The 21,034-nt window shown below is 38.2% G+C and overlaps 1 protein-coding gene across 1 annotated transcript in view; it reads left to right on the plus strand.

The window, feature by feature from the left end:
- The window catches only part of CACNA1I (calcium voltage-gated channel subunit alpha1 I), a 176,897-nt gene that overhangs the window by 102,838 nt on the left and 53,025 nt on the right, over positions 1–21,034 (plus strand). Inside the window, exons 9-16 of the mRNA XM_032221147.1 lie at positions 2,790–2,941; positions 5,970–6,155; positions 8,501–8,618; positions 13,143–13,298; positions 14,529–14,610; positions 16,530–16,817; positions 18,172–18,626; positions 19,587–19,687. Coding sequence (XP_032077038.1) covers positions 2,790–2,941; positions 5,970–6,155; positions 8,501–8,618; positions 13,143–13,298; positions 14,529–14,610; positions 16,530–16,817; positions 18,172–18,626; positions 19,587–19,687 — 1,538 coding nt within the window. The remainder of the gene's footprint in view (positions 1–2,789; positions 2,942–5,969; positions 6,156–8,500; positions 8,619–13,142; positions 13,299–14,528; positions 14,611–16,529; positions 16,818–18,171; positions 18,627–19,586; positions 19,688–21,034) is intronic.

Genomic DNA, 21,034 nt, shown 5'->3' on the forward strand with positions numbered 1-21,034 from the left:
TTTTTGCCATATTAGTATAATATTAATATAATATTCAAATTAGTGTAATTATAATTAGTATAATTCAAATTAGTATAATGTCACTGATCACTATTCTACAATGAAATGTGGAATTGAAATAGGAAACCATGGAGAAAATAAACATTTTTTGGCAGCAGCTGTTAAAATCACTTGATGAAATAAAGAGGTGTTTTTGTGAACAAAGCACTCAGGAACTGGGATTGGTAATGTTGAGAAAAAGAATGGAGGGCAGGTGGCTAGGGAATTGATCCTTCTGTTCACTAAAGTAGAAGTGCACTTTCCTATTTCAGTGAGTGAATGTTATTTGTAATTTCCTGAATAGCTTTGAAGTAGCTTTTCCCAAATTGGTATCCACTGAATGTAATTTCCATGATCTTAGCCGTGATCTTCCATGATCTAATGCATCTAATGCATATTTCATTATCACAGTGAATAAGATTAATAGGAATTGTAATCTAAAACATCTAGACTAGGAAAGGATAGTGTAAGAACCCTGATTCTGTTCCTAATTTTCTATGCACCCAAGGTTTAATAAGTTTACTCACTAGCTATAAGTAAAAAAACATGGTTGCAAGGAAAGACTAATAATTATTCTGTGAACACTTCTAGTTCTGAAAGCTACTTCACACATTTGATGAAATGTGCTGCAGCTCATGAAAACTTATGCCTTATAATAAAATGTGTTAGTGCTAAATGTGCTATCAGGCTCTCTGGTTTTTCATTTTTGGTTTCTATACTGTTGTAATCCCAGTCTATATAATTCACATATAAACTAGAAGCAACGTGAGTGACACAAATTCAACAGAGCACAGAATTTTGCTATAGATTTCATAGAATATTATAGGTAGATTATATCATCATTGTCATTAACATCATCCTTTTCATCTATAAGTTCAAGGTGATATACATACCACTTCTTTTCCAGATTTATTACAAGGTTATCTATGAGATCATGACTACCTCACATTCATCCAATAAACTTTGATGGTTAAGGACATTTAACAACTATGTTACACTTGCTATCATGCTATCAGCCCCATTGGATAAAACAACTTCCTATGGATCCTACATTACCACTTTCTATAATATTTATGTGGGCTTGGTACCTTCCAGATTAGGTTAAATACCAGAAGGCATTATTGTGCCATGAAACACAAGCTACATTTTTTTGATGTTTCCTCAGCTGAATTTTGCACCCACTTTCTTTTTTTTCTGTTGGTACATTTTAACAGTTCATGGCTTACTACTGCCTAATTCATGCATGTTGATACTCCTTCTAGTAATTTGTTAGACTGCCTGAGAAAGTACAGGTAATCCTCGATTTACAACCATAATTGAGCCCAAAATTTATGTTGCTAAGTGAGAAATTTGTTAAGTGAATTTTGCTCCCTTTTACAAATTTTCTTGCCACATTTGTTAATTGAATCACTGCAATTGTTAAATGAATTTGCTTGTTGACTTTGCTTGTCAGAAGGTTGCAAAAGGCGATCACATGATACTGCAACTCTCATAAATATGAATCAGTTGTCAAGCATCCAAATATAAATCACATGCCCACGGGAATGCTGCAATGCTCATAAGTCAAAAATGGTGTTAAGTCACTTTTTCCAGTGCTGGTTCAGTGGTGGGTTGCAGGCGGTACACCCCGGTACGGGCGTACTGGTGCCTGCCGGGAGCACCGGGTACCGTTCCAGTATGGTGCTCCAGAGGGCCCGCCCGCCTGCCCAAGCTCCTTACCTGTATTTGAGCTCTTTGGCACTTCCCCGCATGCACATGGAGCGTATGGCACCTGTGCGATGCTCCACTGAGCAGCTGGAGTATTGCGGAGGCATCGTGGAGGTAGGGATGCTGTGCATGTGTGTGCATGCACTGCACGCGTGCATGTGGGAGACGCCGGGCCCCATTGCACCGTACCAGTTGCACCGGGATCCTGAACCCACCACTGGTGCTGTTGTAACGTTGAATGGTCACTAAAGGGACTGTTTTAACTTGAGGACTACCTGTAATAAGAAATGATTAGAATAATAGGGCCAATTATGTTGCTAGTAGATGAATGCCAGTGGAAAGAATGGAGAAAATCAGAGTAGGGGGGTTAGTAAAAGATGAAGTGGATACTTCTATCCTCCCAAAATGGAAACACATAAACCTGATACCCTCCTTGTGTTTTAAGAATTGCAATTCTATCATCATTAAGTTTTGTATCCGTACTAACATATAAAAAGAAATCCAGTGATTACAGATAGACTTCAAATATTGCTGCAAAACAGCGTTGTGGAATTTGCACAAGCAATGGCCATATCATAAAGTAACAATGGAAATATTTTGAGTTATATCATGAAATCATCATAAATGGTTACTGGGGCAAAAATAGTAAATCCAACGTCTATTTCAAAATTAGAGGAACTTCCACAGTTCTCAGTTGCCTTCAAGTACTGAGCAATTAAATCAGTTTTCTTTCTTTTTTTAAATGAATACATTACCAAATTAATAGACACTGCAGTGCTGGAGTGAAAGACCACACAAATTAGAAAGTAGATTAATTAAAAAGGGGAAGAAAGGAGGGGAAAATATCAACATTCATTACATGTTGGAGAGATAAGTAGCCTTAGAGGTTTACATTCATTGTACACTTGGAGGAAGATATTTGAAAGGCTCCAAATGCCCTTATTTTAAAAGGCAGGTGCTCTCATTTCATGTATCCCATCCAGAAAAGTATGTGACATTTCCTAAATGCATTTGATGTCTTGGCTTCTTTCTTTTGCCTATAGCCAGAGGAGCTGACAAATATTTTGGAAATTTGCAATGTTGTGTTTACCAGCATGTTTGCCCTGGAGATGATTTTGAAACTTGCCGCCTTTGGTCTCTTTGATTACCTTCGCAACCCATACAACATTTTTGACAGTATCATTGTCATCATCAGGTAATGACAATTCAAATCTCTATTGAATCAATAATGAAATGTTGCATAAGAGCAGTGGATGATGACAGCTAGCTTCTTGCCATTCAAATTAGAGTAGATCAAAGCTAAGTTGTGTCTACTAATTATAAGCATGTGTGTGCCCACATTGTGATAATTCATATTATTTTTAAACAAATCCATTTTGCCCAAGGATAAGGAATGGGATTAGCAAATGATTACTAGTGATGAATTATGTTTACATCATTATTTTGAACTAGCCTTTTAAATTAATGTAGTATAATTACCCAAATTTATGTGTAGAGTCAGGCAACCTGAAGATTTGATTATATTTCAAATTTTGCCACCAGATTATCAATTACTTTCAGGATAGTCTATGTTTTCTTATTATTAGATTTTTTTAAATCCTACCTTTACTATTTTTTATAAATAAGGTGGTAACATAACTAACTGCTTCCACCTCCTCCTATTTACCTCAGAACAACAACTCTGTGAGGAGAGTTGGGCTGAGAGAGAGTGACTGGCCCCAAGACACCCGACCAGATGTTTGCATTATAAATGAATGCTGCCAAATGTGAAAGCAGGAATATTGTGTTAAATCCTTACTAAATATTTTTTTCCAGTTTTATAGTGCTATATTACAGGATCAGCATAACAAATAATTTGTGCAAAATTATAAATATAACTAAAGTAGTCCTTGTTTTAATGACCATAATTGGGGCCAGCAACAGAGGTATTATTTTATTTTATTTATTGGAATTTGTCAAACAAAAACTAAGAACAAGAATAAGAGAATAAAAATACAATGACAGGGAAGATAGGCACATTAGGGCACTTATGCACGCCCCTAACTTTTGTTAGGTGAGACATTACGTGACTGAGACACATGATTTTACTGCCAGCTTCCTTATTGATCCTGCTTGTCTGAAATTAGTTGTGAAGCATGGAGATAGTGATCATATGACCATGGGACACTGCGACCTCAGTAAATGCTCACTGATTGCAAAGCACACAAATCTCAGTCATGTAACTGTGGGGACACTGTGAGGACCACAAGTGCTCAGACCTGTCCTCAAGTTATTTCTTTTCAGGACTTTTATAACTTTGAACAGTTGCTAAAGAGGGACTTTGTTAAAGTGAGGTCTACCTGTAAAGTAAAATGTTATTCCTAGGTATGGCATTCAGTTTCTATCTCTTCTTTCTATATTCAGAATTCCTGTCTTTAAGATAAAGGTAAGGTAAAGGTTCCCCTCGCACATGTGTGCTAGTCGTTCCTACAGAACTGCCTTAATCTATGATTAAACAATGGCATTTCCTCCACATGTAGCCACAGTCATCAGTTTGAATATATTTGAAAAGAATTAGAGGATTTTTTTGTGTGTGTCTCTAGATAAAGAGGCTACTTTGCTTGGCAGTCTTAATTATTGATCAGACACGTACCTACATAGAAGAATCAATGGTGTGGCGTGGCAGGAAGGGACTTTGGAGATTATCTGATTCATTCCAGCCGCTCAATGCAGGAACCTTTTCTATAGCTTGCCTGATAAATGGCTGGCCAGCCCCACTTTCACCACTTCCAATTAAAGAGTGTCCAGCATCTTCCCCCAGGCAGTCTTTTCCATTGTTGAAAAACTCTCACTGTTAGGAAACTTTTCCTGATATCCCACAGAAATCCATTTCCCCGTAATTTAATTTCCATAGTTTAAACCCATCATGGTGTCTTCTGGAACAACACTGAAAAATTCTGTCTTCTACATGACAGCCCTTCTGATGCTGGGAGACAGTTATCATGTCTCTGTAGACTCCTCTTCGCCAGATTAAACGTGCCCAGTGCCTCCAACCATTTGTCTTACTTTCTTTTTTCTATCAGGACCCTAATTAACTTGGCTGCTTTCTCTGGACATGTTCCATTTGTCAATGTATTTTCTAAAATGCTGTGCTCAGAATTGAATGTATTGTGGTCCAATCAAAGCAGAATAGAGAGAAATCACTCCCTCTCTTCCACTGGAAAAAACTTATGTTGATCCTGACACTATATTGAGCAATGGACAGTTTTGCCTCTAGTCTCTTCACCTTCCCTTACAGCAAGGCTGTGAGCCTGCATTTGCAGCATGTTTAATGATTGTCATCTTTAGGGAAAGAAACAAACATGGCACAGCTCCTGCAGGTCACAAGAACAGTTCATATTCTTTATGTGAACAATAAAGAAAACAAAAATAAATGGCTCGCCTTTACATTTGCCCACAGCTCCCTGTTTGTTTATTCAGTTTGTTCTCCTCGAACTGCTTCCTTATATTTGTCCCAAAGTTGCTTCAAATAGGTTGGCAACAAATGATGCTCCAGTGGGCAATCAGTAGTACCATGTGCATCAGTAACATTCAGGGAACAGTAATCTGTGCTTTCTCTAATTCATCTTCCCTTTGATCCGCTTTCTCTCTTATTCCTCCCTGCCAAAATCCTTTGCTGTTACTCTTTGCTCGTTTAATGAACTTTTTGTTCACTCTCTTCACTTCCTCAGATATATCTGTATCTATAGATACACAACCAGGTGTGCACGGACACAGAAAAACACCCCCCCCACACACACACACATAAATATATCCTTAGACACACAAACCCACATTTATTCAGAAGTATATTTACAAAATATATTTTGATGACAAATACTTAGGTCAGATATTCTTTTAGTTGTCTCAGATTGAACCTTCCAGATCTTCTGGATTTCTCACCTCCCATAATTGCAGTGGCCTTTCTAGCTAGGGTTTATATAGAAGCTCATGGAAGCCTTTGGATTATACCAGAAACAACTGAATTATAGTTACCAGTGCATTTGATGGAGAAATTATACTTCTCTTACCCTCACAAATGTTCTCATACGTAGAGTCTGCTTAGAACTTAAACCTAATTAAAGATGACTGAATGAAATGGGTTGTTTATTGAATCCCTTTTATTATTTTTCCAATCTTATTATGATTCTTAGTAGTTTCTCTCTCAGTTTTGTGTGTCCTCTTCTGATTGCTTTTATCTGCAGCATCTGGGAGATTGTAGGTCAGGCTGATGGTGGCCTCTCAGTGCTGAGGACATTCCGGCTACTGAGGGTGCTGAAACTGGTGAGATTCATGCCTGCGTTGCGGCGCCAACTTGTGGTACTGATGAAGACAATGGATAATGTAGCCACCTTCTGCATGCTCCTCATGCTCTTTATCTTTATCTTCAGGTAGGAAGATGAAATGCATGCTGAAGACAGTAGGGTCTGTATAGGATGTGGTTAACTTTTCTTAATGGAAGCAGAAAGATACCAAGGAACTAACAAGTGAACATGGAAGATTAATATAGGGTGGGCTCCTTTTCTAGCTTAAACACTGAGAAAGGAAAATGTCAACAAAGGCAAATTAAATCTCTGAGCCTAAACCTGATTTCCCCACCTTGAGTGCCTTCCAGACGTACAGACTCAAAGTTCCAGAACTTTCAACAATAATTATGCTGGCTGGAAATAGAGAGAATTCAACCTTATATATCCAGGAGTACCCTAAACCATCAGAGCAGTTTTAAGCTGTGATGAGCTGATACCAGCTGCACCATTAATACATGTAGTTAGTGTATTTATTTATTTATCTTCTAGAGTCTGGAAGATGTACAACAACGCAAAAACTCAAGGAAATAATAAAAATAAAATAAACCCTCACAGTCACATAAGGTCAAGGGCACTAGGTTTGGTACAGAGAAATCCTGCTGCCTGATCCAAGTCCAAAGGACTTAACCACATAGGGAGACTGTAATCAGGTTCTGTTAAGATGACCAGATGGGATGAACAAAATCCATTTTGGCAAAGCAATATTCTATATATTCAGATGCTAAACTGTGCATCAATCAGTTGTGCTGGCTACAGCCTATCTACTGCCTTCTAGACCAGCTATAGCTTTCAGCCATGTGGAGGTCCAGGACATCAATGCAGTTTGCAAAAGAAGGATTTTGACTATAACAATCAGATGTCGACTCCTTCAACCTTAGATCAAAAGAAAGGGAAGTTAATTATAGCTAAGATCAGTCTTTCCTAATCTGCTTTTCTGTAAATGTTCTAGACCAATGTCCTCCTGATATTTTGAATTATAACCTCCATCATACCAGACCAGTGTTGTCATACTGAATCAATATATTCATTCTGGTTAGGAATGCAAAGCGGTGGAATATGAAATAACTTGAGGTTCTCAAAGAAAGAATACTGAGTAATATTGCATTAATGTCCACTAGCTAATTACCTTTAGTGCCTTCTGTTCAAGAACAATGACATTTTTCAATATTTTTTCAGCTTAGCCAAATTTCTTTGCCTTTAAATAAAAAAATGCAATAAGGCTAGAAGTTTAATAAATGAACAGTTAAAATGTGAATGAAGAAAATCAAAATAGATCTCACAATGCTTCAAAGTAATCAATAAGTTTTGCTATTGTATTGTTTTTACTACTAATGCTGCATTGAGAAGTGAAGTGGATGGGTTGTTTTGGGGATATATCTGAGGAGGCTAACCAATGCCACCAGTTATGAACACTAGAGGTTCCATTTTGATCCTATTTCACAGGGTTGTTTTACATTTGGGGAAACTCATAAAGATTTCCCTACATGTTTTGAAAGGGAATAATAGAATGTAATCATTATTTAAGAATTTGAAAACAAGCAGACACTGATTGATGCTTTACAGCTTGCCTTCAAAAGTTGAGGCGAGGTGGCGCAGTGGTTAAATGCAGCACTGCAGGCTACTGCTAGATCAGCAGTTCAGCGGTTCAAATCTCACCGGCTCAGGGTTGACTCAGCCTTCCATCCTTCCGAGGTGGGTAAAATGAGGACCCAGATTGTTGGGGGCAATATGCTGACTCTCTGTAAACCGCTTAGAGAGGGCTGAAAGCCCTATGAAGCGGTATATAAGTCTACTGCTATAAGTCTACTGCTATTGCCTTCAAAAGTTGTGCTGCATCACTGGAGGCTTTTAACACACAACCATTTGTCCGAAATAGTATAGGCAGTGATGGCAAACCTTTTTGACACTGAGTGACAACTGGAATGTGCATGCGTGCAAGTGAGCCTATGCGCACACTAGAGTACTGGAAACCCAAAGACAAGCTGGCCGGCATGCACATACCTGTTTTGGAGCCATTTGGGGGGGCATTTTCAGGCCATTTGGGGGGTCATTTTGGCCCTGAAAACAGCCTGAAAATGCCCTGAAAATAACCCCAAAAGTCCTGAAAACAGCCCCAAAATGGCCTCAAAACAGCCAAAAAATGGCCTGAAAATGCCCCCAAAACAGCCCAGAAAAATGACCTGTTTTTTGGGCAGATTTTGGCAGTTTTCCTGCCATCTTGTGGCACTACGCCACTCATGAAGAGCAGCTGGCGACAACGTGCATGCCAACAGAAAGGGCTCTGTGTGCCACCTCTGCCACATGTGTCATAGGTTTGCCATCACAGATATAGAGTCTGCTGCTTGAGGAAGGGGTTGGACTTGAAGGCCTTCCATCTATGATATTCTATGTTCTTTTAAAAACCATAAACCTTTTTTTCTCCCCTACAGCATCCTTGGAATGCACATCTTTGGTTGTAAATTTAGTCTTAGAACTGACACAGGAGACACAGTCCCTGACCGGAAAAACTTTGACTCCTTACTTTGGGCCATTGTCACTGTATTCCAGGTGAGTCCAAAGTAGGGCAAGGAACAAAGAGGGGATAGAATTTAAACTTTCAATCTTCTTATCATAGAACCGTATTCCATTGTGTTTCCATAAATGAGAGCTCATTCAGACTGATAATACCTTCTCTTGAAACCTACTGACTTTCACAAATAGAACTGCCCTTCCTATTGTACCTTTTACACTGCAGCAATCTGTGGGTATCCCTCCTTTCCAGAGATTGCCACTGACAATGGCATAGTACAATTTAGCTAGAGGCATATGCTATAAAAATAATGTCATGATTGCAACCTTTCCCATGTTATGAGAAATATTCAAATAGAAATATTAGAAATGTTTCCTGTTGGCAAATTATTTTGAGTGTGTGCATTTTATATATATACACACTCACTCTCTCTCTCTCTCTCTCACACACACACACACACAAACATATATATGATAGATAGATTGATAGATTAGATATAGAGATATAGATGTAGATGTAGATATAGATAATAGATTTAGATGTAGATGTAGATGTAGATGTAGATGTAGATGTAGATGTAGATATAGATATAGATATAGATATAGATATAGATATAGATATAGATATAGATATAGATATAGATATAGATATAGATATAGATATAGATATAGATATAGATATAGATATAGATATAGATGATATAGATATAGATATAGATATAGATATAGATATATGCAGGTCTTGGCGTATTCGGGTCTTTTCCCGTGTAAGATTGAGAGTATCTTGGTGATGTTTCGACGCGGTCCCACTCGCCATCTTCAGGCTGGGGCCTTTGGCTTTGTGCTTCTGCGAGCAAAGCATGATCGGAACTGCTGTCTTTCTATAAATATTGGTGTGTGTATGTGGAGTGCTGGCTTTGTTGCTGTAAGCAGGTTGGTTGGCTGTGTTGTTACATCGCAAACCTATACATGGAACATTTTGAAACCAATGCCTTAGATAAATCTGAACACAAACCCAAACTCTGGCTTAGCTATGTAGATGACATTTTTGTAATTTGGCCATGGGGGAAGGAAAAACTGGACAACTTCCTCACATATCTCAACAGCCTACACCCCAAAATACAATTTACTATGGAAATAGAAGCTAACAACCAACTTCCCTTTCTGGATGTCCTAATCTACAAAAAACTCAATGGCTCCCTAGGACACACCATCTACCAGAAAAAACATACACCATCCACTACTTAAATGCACAATCCCATCACTACACTGCACAGATCAACTCCATAGCCAAGACCCTCATCTTCAGAACCAAACGCCTAGCCGACAAAGACCACCGGAAAACTGAATCACACACTCTTGCAAACGTATTCATTTCCAACTGATTCCAAAGAAACACAATTACCAACCTAATCCAAAAGGAGATACCCCCCAAGAACTGAGACACAGAACAGGACAATGGCATCGCCCTCCTCCCTTACGTCAAAGGCACCACAGATAAAATCAGCAAAATTCTCCACAAACACAATATCAAGACAGCCTTCGGCACTGAACAAAAAATAGCCAACATCTTAAGAAACCCCAAAGACAAGATCCAGCTAGAAAATCAAGGAGTCTAGGAAATAGCATGCAAAATCTGCCCAGCCACATACATTGGACAAACTAATAGGAGAATAAATGCACGCATCGCAGAACACAAGAACACAGTCAGAAAAGAAGAAAAAACTTCCTCCCTTTTCCAGCACCTTAAAGCAACAGCACATGAAATTGATCTTGAAGGAACCAAATTAATCTCCAAAACTGAACACTTCAACAAGAGAATAATTATGGAAGCCATCGAAATAGAGAAACACCCCCACAACATGAATAAACATGACGATACCTTCCGCCTACCAGACATCTGGAAACTAGCCCTAGTCAACAAATGAGTCCCAGCCACGAAAACCGACATCGGACCCAGAACAACACAGGATGCCACCACCAATCACCCTCACCAGACTCAAACCCAAACCCATCCCATAGATGAAATGCAACCACCATCCAGAAGCCAAACCACAGCAGCATCACCAACTGCTGCACCCCCATCTGACCCCCACACAAAGCAAATTGACACATGCTGTGAACACATGGCCAGACCGCAAACCCAGAGCCAAACCAAAGCCCGGGATGTTACATCACAGCCATCTGCTCAGGACATTACACCACAGAACTCAGAAAGTTACAACGCAAAGGCTCAGGATGTTACAATGCAGCCAAACTCCCAGGATGTTGCAGCACAGAACTCAGGATATCACTACACTAGAGCTCAGGATGTCATCGCACAGCCCAATACCCAGGTGGTTACAACACGAAAGACTAATGGGCACACAGCTAGTACCTCAGCCACACAGGATGTTACGAAACAGCCGACTAATCTGCACACATCAACTCCATCAACTAATCAAGATGTAACAACACAGCCAACCAACCTGCTTACAGCAACAAAGCCAGCACTCCACACCACTGTTCCCTCTAAGGTGCGTGGCCGCGCGGCCGCGCACATGGCAAGTAAACATTGCACAGCAGTTTCCCACTGCCGCGCAGTCGTTTGCTGGACACGGACTGCAGCGCTTCAGATCTTTCAACAAAGCCTTTCCCCACCCTGCGCTGGGGGACGCGCTTGTGTACAAGCCGGCGCCCCAAACAGAGCTGGCTCCAGTCATCTCCTCCCTGCCTTTTCTTCCCTTTTTATGCCCTGTCTCAGACGTGCGGGCGCGAATGCTGTGGACTCGCCCACTTAGACGTTGAGGTTGCTGCGTGCTTAGCTGCGGCCGTATCTCCTCTTGCTTTTCCCCCTCCCTCTTACATGCCCCCTTGGTGCAGCGGGCTAACGCCGGCGAATGGAGTGGGGTGGACTACATGGCCCAACTGGGTAAATTATAAACCACAGATTTTAATCCTATTTAATTTTTAATGGTATCAAATTTAGCTATAAAGTGGCTTTTCCCTGGGCCTGCTAAATTCTGGTCCCTGGTGATACAATGAGTTAAATGCATTCTGGCCTGGATTTCCTATTGTGCAATTTGTGTCATGGACTTAATCATTTTAAATTCCATAAAATGCCAGTACACATCCTTTCTGCCAAGAGATCAGAAAAAACAATGCTCGAATCTTCTGATATTTAAATGATTTATAATGTTGTTTAGATATATAATTTGGATTACATTTGAAAGCTATGCATTGATTAAATACTACAGAATACAATCCTGCCGCAGTTCTTCTTTCTTTTTTGGTTTTAGAAAAGGATAATTCCCTTTTTTTGCCAGGCTTTTTGAATTAGATTAACACCAGTTTTTAAGTAGATTTCAATTTTAAAAAATCTGTTAGCTGCTTTGAATACGTTGAAGATGAAAAGATGGGGTACAAAACTTAAATAATAAAAAAATTGTACATTCATTTTGAAAAATAAATACAATACTTGATTAATTTCATATCTTTATTTAAAATAGTTTTGGCATGGCATATGATTTTATTGACTCAGTTGGAAATGATGTGGATGTTGTATCTGATTCTGAGATATATATATTCTTAAGTAACATAACATAGCATATAGTCCAAACTTGCTAGACTATTTAATTGATCTTACTACTTTAAAGGGGGAGAGTTTCATGATAAATTATTTTATTACATTTATGTTGCATTTATATATTATATTTATTACATTTATATTCCAAATTATATATTTGTATTGTTATTTTAGTGTTTATTGTCAATTTTGATAGATATTATATTGATATATCAATACTGATTTTAATCATACTAAATAACAATTACTGCTATTATTTATAAGCATTAAATATTTACAGTTTTTAATATTGAGTTAGTCATATTTTAGAATAATAGGATTATCTTTTAATAGGATAATTGGCAAAATCTAATTCAAATGTGATGGGTTGCATTCCAAAGGAATGTGAGAGGGCAGGTTGCCTGCAAAATGCCAGGACCCCGGCTGTTGGTGCCATGTCTCTCTCTAGCCAATCTAACAATGCAAAAGCTGAGCAGAGAGCCTTTTTTTCCCAGTGTGAGCTGAAAAGTATAGTGTTTGAGTGGCACATTTTCATGCCTGGCATTCATCAGGCTGAAACCTCGCTCGCAATTGGCGCTTGACGCTTGGAATGTTGCGCAAATGTCCAGCAGACGTGACAGCAGTTCAAACTGTTGCTCTCTTAGGTGCTCAGGCATGAAACTGTGCAGCTCAAACACTGTACTTTTCCGCTCACACTGAAAAAAAATTAGAGGGAACATTGCTCCACACGGCACCAATATTTATAGAAAGACGGCAGCTCCGATCACCCTTTGCTCGCACAAGCACGAAGCTGAAGGCACCAGCCTGAACATGGCAAGTGGGACCTCGTGGAAACGTCGGCAAGATACTCTCAATCTTACACGGGAAAAGACCCGAATACGCCAAGACCTGCATACCTTATATTTATATTTATATTATTTGTTTACTGGAAATACATAACCCATATTTCTGCCATTTGTTCTGGACTTAACTATAAAACCTTAAACTTTACCACTCAGATCTTGACACAGGAGGATTGGAATGTTGTACTTTATAATGGCATGGCCTCAACCTCCCCATGGGCATCACTTTATTTTGTGGCTCTCATGACCTTTGGAAACTATGTTCTCTTCAACCTACTGGTGGCGATCCTAGTGGAGGGATTCCAGGCAGAGGTGAGTTGCTACAGCAATTGCTTTCAGGAAGGTCAGTTGCAAATAAGGAAGAGATTCGGGATTCAGATTCCCAATGATTTATAAGTCAATCTTTGTCAACCAGGCTTTGCTTTGAACAACAGCTGTTATCACTCCCACCAATACATACAGTTTCCATGAGGTGGAGCTATTGGGAGTTGAATTTGACACATTTGATAAATACAGAGTGGAGGGAGATTGTTTTAAATTATGTTTTGTTGGGAATGATTGTGGAAAATTATGACTACCAATTCATGAGTATATTGCATCTAAGGATAGAAAAGGCACGAATTTGGAATAGAAAGTAATGAACTCAATTTATTTTCTTGCAAAATGTGCTCAAATCAGAAATGCATACAAAAATATTACTATTTATTTAATCAATTTATATGGCTGCTCATTCCTCAGAGTGACTAGTCAACAACAAAACAAAGCAAAAAGAACCATAAGGTCTGACTGTCAAAACCTATGAATACTATCATATACGGGGGAGGGAAGGTTCCTAACAGTAAAGATAAAGGTTCCCCTCGCACAAATATGCTAGTTGTTCCTGACTCTAGGGGGCGGTGCTCATCTCTGTTTCAAAGCCAAAGAGCCAGCGCTGACTAAAGATGCCTCTGGTCATGTGGCCGGTATGACTAAACACCAAAGGCACACAGAACATTGATATCTTCCCACCAAAGGTGGTTTCTATTTTTCTACTTGCATTTTTATATGCTTTTGAACTGCTAGGTTGGCAGAAGCCAACTAGGAGGATCATAACAAATTGCATCTGGAGGTGAAGGGGACATTCATGAAGGTAGATGCTACCAGGGAAAAGGCACACTTTGTGTGTCCAGCCTGATGACATTGGCAGAGAGAAGAGACTTGTAGCAGGCCCAACCTGAAGGAGTATGTGGGATTATAGTACATTCCAAATGTTTATATTAGCTGAATCCAGATTATAATATATACACATTTTCAAATGAATTTTAAAAAATACAGATGCTGTTTAAGTAAGCATTATAAAAAGAGAAAATCAAGTCATTCAGACATTCCTTCCCACCTAATAATCTAAATGCTATTGTTTCTTTCATGCAGTGGTATATTATCCAATTATTTCCATAAAGTATTTTTTCGCCTTTGCAATACTCTGAAATCAAAGGGAAATCACTCTGTTGCTCTCATGATGCTCACAATTCCCAGGTCTTTGCATTTATTTTCCCAATGCAGGGTGATGCTAACCGCTCATATTCCGATGAGGACCAGAGTTCATCAAATATTGAAGAATTTGACAAGTTCCAGGATAGTTCAGGTATTAGCAGGGAAACACAATGTGTATGTCTATATAAAACCATATAACATCTTGGAAAGTATCCTTCCTTCCTCCCTCCCTCCCTCCCTTCCTTCCTTCCTTCCTTCCTACCTTCCTTCCTTTTGATCCAAGATATGCTCTGGATCCACAAAGACAAATCCTTCACTCCATTTACATTTGCAGTTCACAAACACTTCTAAGGAATATTTGCTGCATTACAGTGCAGAAATTCAGATGTCCTTTCTTCTATCCAAAATGCATAACTTAAGAATATCATTCTTAACAGGATTGCATAACAGAGGCTTATGCAATCCTGATAAAATTAATATAGTTTCATTGGCACAACAATAATGATGATAAAAGTGTTCAAATCAATTTCTCAGTTGAGTTTCAATCAGACCCCTAGTGCTCAAATTGCACAAAAAAATAGTTAACTTTCAAAACCATAATGAAATATCTAGTGGCTACTGATTTAGCAACACCAAATTTTGGATGAATTAAATCAGTAAAAGCCAAGATGAAAGAAATTGATCAATACATTTGGGAAGAGCAATCTGAACCTAGAATTACACGAAGCTTGTCAGATCTCCATTTGCTGCCCTTGGAGCTATGATTTCTGAAAAGCAGTGGCACAATTTTCTGACATTTTGAAATGGGAAATGGATGAAAACTGTTGTATAAGTTGTAAAACAAGTTTATCACAAAAGCAAAATAAAAGCCCAGGCCCAGGCAAGTGATATGATTATCTGCACACTTTGCAAGGCTGAGCCACCTTAAAAGCATCAAGCATGACCCTTTGCTACAAAAAGATTTCTTTCCAAAGTTAACAGTTCAGAATATTTTAAAAGAGCAGGAGAAAGCTCAATTATATAGATTATAAAGCTAAGTCAACTTGCAGGAACAATCTATGTTGGAAGGAATTCAAAAGATTTAAGAAAGATGAGTCCAAGCAATCACTTTTGGAAACAAAGGCTGAAAAGGAAATCAGAACGTTAGCATTTGAAGACCAAACACGAATGAGAAATCGCATTTTGCAGTATTTTTCTGAGCGATGTCGTATGTTTTTGCACTCCAATTTCGCACTATACATGCCAATGGCTATAAAAGTCAATTTCCCCCATTTCCAATCAAAAGAAGGACAGAGAATGATATCCAGTGCCACAAATTACTCCTGATCTTTAGTTTTCTTTCCTAGCCCGGTAATTCTCATTTTTTCTTTACCTAAAATTGCAGTGCATGTACAGAATTTGATGCTAGCTGGGAATGATGGCAATTATAGTCTCCAACTCATCTGAAGAATGAAAAATACATTGCACCATTCCAATTAATCTTGTCTGCTTACTTTTATGAAATTTGGGATTGGGGATGAAATGTGCAAATAAAATGATGACACAAATTTCACCCCTTGTATACTTGCAATGCAGGAGCAAAAGTGGTGGTGCTTGCTTTGTGATTTCATAACATTTTGTTATTCTGGTATCATTGTGGCTAGCTGCAGACACCTGTGTATTCAGCACAAATTTACTTCTGAACTGTTACCACTGAACTATCTTTGCCTACTCTAGTAGTTCTCATTCTGTTACAGTGAAAGAAACTTGTGGTGGTAAATGTTAAACAAATGTTAAAGGATAAGGGTTTTTTTTTCACTTTAATGGAGCAGAGTTTCATCAAATATTTCCAAGCTTCTGTAAGCATACCATAAAACCTTATTAGAATAGGAACATGAAGAAAGAGGGAAAAGGGATTAATTTATTTCCATATTGTTCCTTGTTTTCTACAGGCATAAACTACAGGATTAGAATATATGTATGTTGAACTGTTTATTTTACAGCACAAATTACTTTTAAAAAAATCTTCCCTGGGTATTATCTCTCTTTCTCTCTTGTGTTTTGTCTGTTTTGTTTTTGTTTTTTTCTCAGATCCAAAGCTTTGTGCAATTCCCATGACTCCAAATGGACATCTTGACCCCAGTCTTCCTTGTCTAAACCAGCCTGGGGCAAGTGCTGGAATGATGAATCCATCCCTCAATACTCTGCAGTCAGATATCCTCATGGCCCTTGAATCTCGGAAAAACAGTGTGATGTCTTTAGTAAATGAATTTAAATCCATCTGCAACATACTTAAGTTAACAGTTGTACAGTATATTAGGATCATCTTCCAACTCCAATATTTAAGAATTTGGTCTTTAATTAGTAGAATCATTATGTAAACCTTTCCACTTATATGTTCTGCAATAAGCATGTTTGATTGATATCCATGTACTTTCCCTACCCCTCTTCATTTAACATGGTAGCAAAGGGGATAATTGAATATTTTCCCCTATATTGAAAGGAATAGGATTATATAAAATAGCTAAGAATTGATACCGAAGAATTGACAACTACTGGCTGTGATGTAATAAAAATAACAACAATGCAATTAAACATATATCTAGTGTAAGCCTTTACTTTTCCAATTTACAAATAAACTAGCTTGATGTGCTGAAAGGACAGTCTTTGACTCTCCAGATGATTGTATCATACTATCTTTTGTTATGACCATCAACTAGGAGGATAATTTGGGAGTCCAACATAGTCTGGGGGAGTTATAAATTTCCCACCCATAGTAGACACAATCCTAGACTTGGAGAGGAAGAACAAAGTTCAATTCCATTTCAGCAAAAAGTGGTCTTGAATGATAATAGTCATCATATTAAAGAAGACATTTACTTGAATAGGATTCACAAAAGGAGAGAACATCTTTTTCCATTGTGTTTGCCACCTAGAGAGACTAAGGGAGATGACGTTCATGGAGATACACAAGATTTGTTTCCAAAGTGATGGAAGATATCATATAATATTTGGCAGAGGCTCAGGCAGATGCTTCATTAAATCATAGGAGCATAAGCAGGGAGAGGAGATACAGAAGAGCTAGGTTTGAAAAATTGTGTTATTATAGCGAATTTCAATCAATGTAGTTTTGGCCTTTCTGTGGAGTTGATTTCCTGGTCTGGCCTATCTATTGGAACTGACACCACCTGGAGTCTTATAACTATTTCCATTAATATTACTTTTTTAAAAAAAATAAGGCTATACTTTAAATGTTTAATTAAGTGATTCAGTGTATTAATTATATGTGTAATTAAATGTTTTTAATTAAGTTTTCACTTAAAGAGCCAGTTTGGTGTAGTGATTAAGATGTTGGCTTAAAAACCAAGAAACTGTAAGTTCTAATTCCACTTTAGACATGAAAAATAGGGAAAATAGGAAGAGGAAGAATTATTGTGGGCGTTCATCACCTTGAGCAATACATGAAAAAGGGTAGGATAAAAACAAAGAAAAGTAATGCATCAAAAAGGAGAGCACTGAATATTTGTAACACCCTCAGTTATAGAATAAGATGAAAAGAAACTGAAAAGTTTATCTCATTTTTCCATGTATTAGTCCACTTATCTATTTTATTACTCTGTTTTTTTTTTAGAAGGGAACATTAGGTGGGAGTTAAGTCTTACAAATGCAGTAGTTTAAAATGTATAACAAATAAATAAAAATATGTTGGTGCATGTCAACCTCTTGTTTTGAGTGGGAGCACTAAATGTTTTTCTTTTGGCTTTCTTACAGTCTAGCTCCCGTAGCTCTCATCACCACGGGACTCGGTATCATAGCGGAGGCTGGGGAAGCAGACGTTCCAGTTGGAACAACCTTGCTCGAGGACATAGCCTCAAACACAAGCCTTTTTCAGCCGAACATGAATCACTTCTATCTGGGGAGCGGCACACGATAACAGAGGCAGAAGGAGAAAGGCCAGTAATTCACCATCATCGACGGACATTTTCATTGGATACCAAAGATTCCTCTGAACTGGAATTGGCTCCAGCAGTCTTATCCGGGCACAAGCCATCATGGAAGATAGGAGTGACTCTAGGGTCAAACAAGCACCAGGACTGCAATGGTAAAATGCCCACAATCGCTAAGGATATCTTTCCAGAAATGAACAATCGGAAAGACCATGGAGAAGATGATGAAGAGATAGATTATGTAAATATTCACTCATTCATTCCTTCATTCATTCATTTAAATGTATTGACTACATACCTTATCACAAGGTAACTGGGTGCTTTACAATATTAAAAAGATAAAACATTACAAAACCTATAAACAATAAAAAGATACTCAACTTTAAGTAAAAGATGGGAAGGGAGGTAGTGGGATGAACATGTCTGCCAACAACCTCCAACTTGAAGCCCCCTCATAGGAGTCCCAGGCCAACTGGCAGAGCCAGGTTTTCTTGTGAAAAGTCAGGAAGGTTGGAACCAACCTCATTCTGGGGAGCAGGATGATCCAAAGGGCAGGTGCTGTGGCAGAGAAGGCTCTTTTCCTGGACCTGCCAGAATACCTTGGCCAATGGGGCCCGCAGCAGCATGCCTCTTCTGCTGGCCTGGGTGGGGTAGGCCAATCCCATTGTGATGAGATGGTTCTGCAATATATTTTCTATCTTTACTAAACAAAATTTAAAAATGAGAAAAAATATAATAAATGAACAGATGAAAAAGAAAAATCACAACAAAATTTTAGTGTGATTCCTTCTACAGTGATCCCTGGAAGAAGATGTCACAGTAGCATCCCATTAAGGAGGAAAAGTAGATTGAGAGAGAATCCAAGCAGTTCAAGAGTCTCAAAGCAAATTATTTTACTGGAGTATTCTAGCTATTATTCATTGTTCTTCCATTCCATTCCTATGTGATAAACAATTTCATGACAGATCAGAGCAATACTTCTGAGTTCTGAATGCATCATGGCCTTATGGGTATAATCGTTGTTATGTTTTTATAACACGCAGAAGTGATTATAGTGATTATAATTAATATCTATAATGTTAGATAGTGAACAACTAAAGATCAGTACATGAATGATTTTCAGTTGGGCATGATAGATACAGAAGAAAGGGGAAAAAAGTACTGCTCAACTGCTTCTGATTTTCTGCTTCTGCCTCTACAGAGCCTGTGTTTCCGTATAAAGAAGATGATAGAGGCCTACAAGCCAGATTGGTGTGAGTTGCGGGAAGATTGGTCCATCTATTTATTCTCACCAGAAAACAAGTATGTTTCATTCACTTGTGTTTTAAAGAACGGAGATTCAAATATGGATTTATCACCCTGTCTTCAATTTTAGCGTAGAAATGATTTAACTACTTGCAGTCATACAAGACTTACTTTTCAATTGTATATTCAGGATGTGTGTGTGTGTGTGTGTGTGTGTGTGTGTTCCAGCATACCTTTGGAGCACCTCAAGCAATTTCAACCAAACTTGGTACACAGATGACTTACTCTCTGGAAAAAAATATTGTGGGGTAAAACACCCATAAAACCCTTTGGGGTATGTGTTCTGTTAAGATACATCCTGTTGTGCCTTAAATGACTTCTACTGTACAGCACAGTGGACTTGCCATGGTAACGGCTTCACAGTACTCCACAAGGGGGCTCCCTCTGGTAATGGGGAAAATCGAACATTAAAAATTAATTTTGGTCCAGACATTTCCCCCCCTATAAATAAATACTCGGGCAACGTCAGGTTATCAGCTAGTCATACTATAAAATTAGGAACAATTGCTCCTTTTTCTTTCCCTTCCTTCTCCCCCCCTCCTTCCTCCTTTGGTCTTGCTTTTGAATTTTGCTTTCCATATTTTCCAGGTGACTCTATACTGGCATTTTATCTTAAGACCAAGTGGTGTAAAATATACGTCATCATCCCATTCTCCGGATATTTTTTTTAACTTAGTATTTGGTACTTTTCCCATATTATTCTGGCTCTATTTCCCCAATGATTACAGTTTCAGCATATTCTCAAATCATATGCATTTAGGTTTATCCACTTTGAAAACCAGTTAAGATTATTTAGAGCTGTAGAATCTACTTTGGAACATTTTCTCCCACTTTCTCCTTTGATCTCTGTCAGTATAACAGGTATGCAGGCAAGAAATTTGTTTTTTTCTGCATAATCACACAGTATCTATTTTTAAACATGCATTTCTGTCCTTATTAAGTAGAGATGCATATACTTGCCATATTTAACAACATCATGACTGCCCACTTCATGGATAATCACAGCAGTGTGTTGTGACTTGTGGCATGGTGCTTAAGGAATAAATACAAAATCCTTAACCTTTCAAAATGTTCCTACATCTCCCAAATTACAAAAATATGCATTGGTTATCACATTATAAAAACTGCATTCATAAACATGTGGTTGCCACACAATAGTTGCATTTGAGAAAATACAAGCTCCTACAACATGCCCTGAGCAAATAATATTGCAATTCAATAGAAAGTCTTACAGAAACGAAGGAATCGATTCTTGCTTTTAAAATGCAAGTTGATTGCTCAGTTATGTACTGTCAATTAAACGGGAGAAAATAACTACAGGTAGTCCTCAGTTTACAACAGTTT

The sequence above is a fragment of the Thamnophis elegans genome, chromosome 7, assembly GCF_009769535.1.
Source record: "Thamnophis elegans isolate rThaEle1 chromosome 7, rThaEle1.pri, whole genome shotgun sequence".
In the NCBI taxonomy this organism is placed as follows: Eukaryota; Metazoa; Chordata; class Lepidosauria; order Squamata; family Colubridae; genus Thamnophis; species Thamnophis elegans.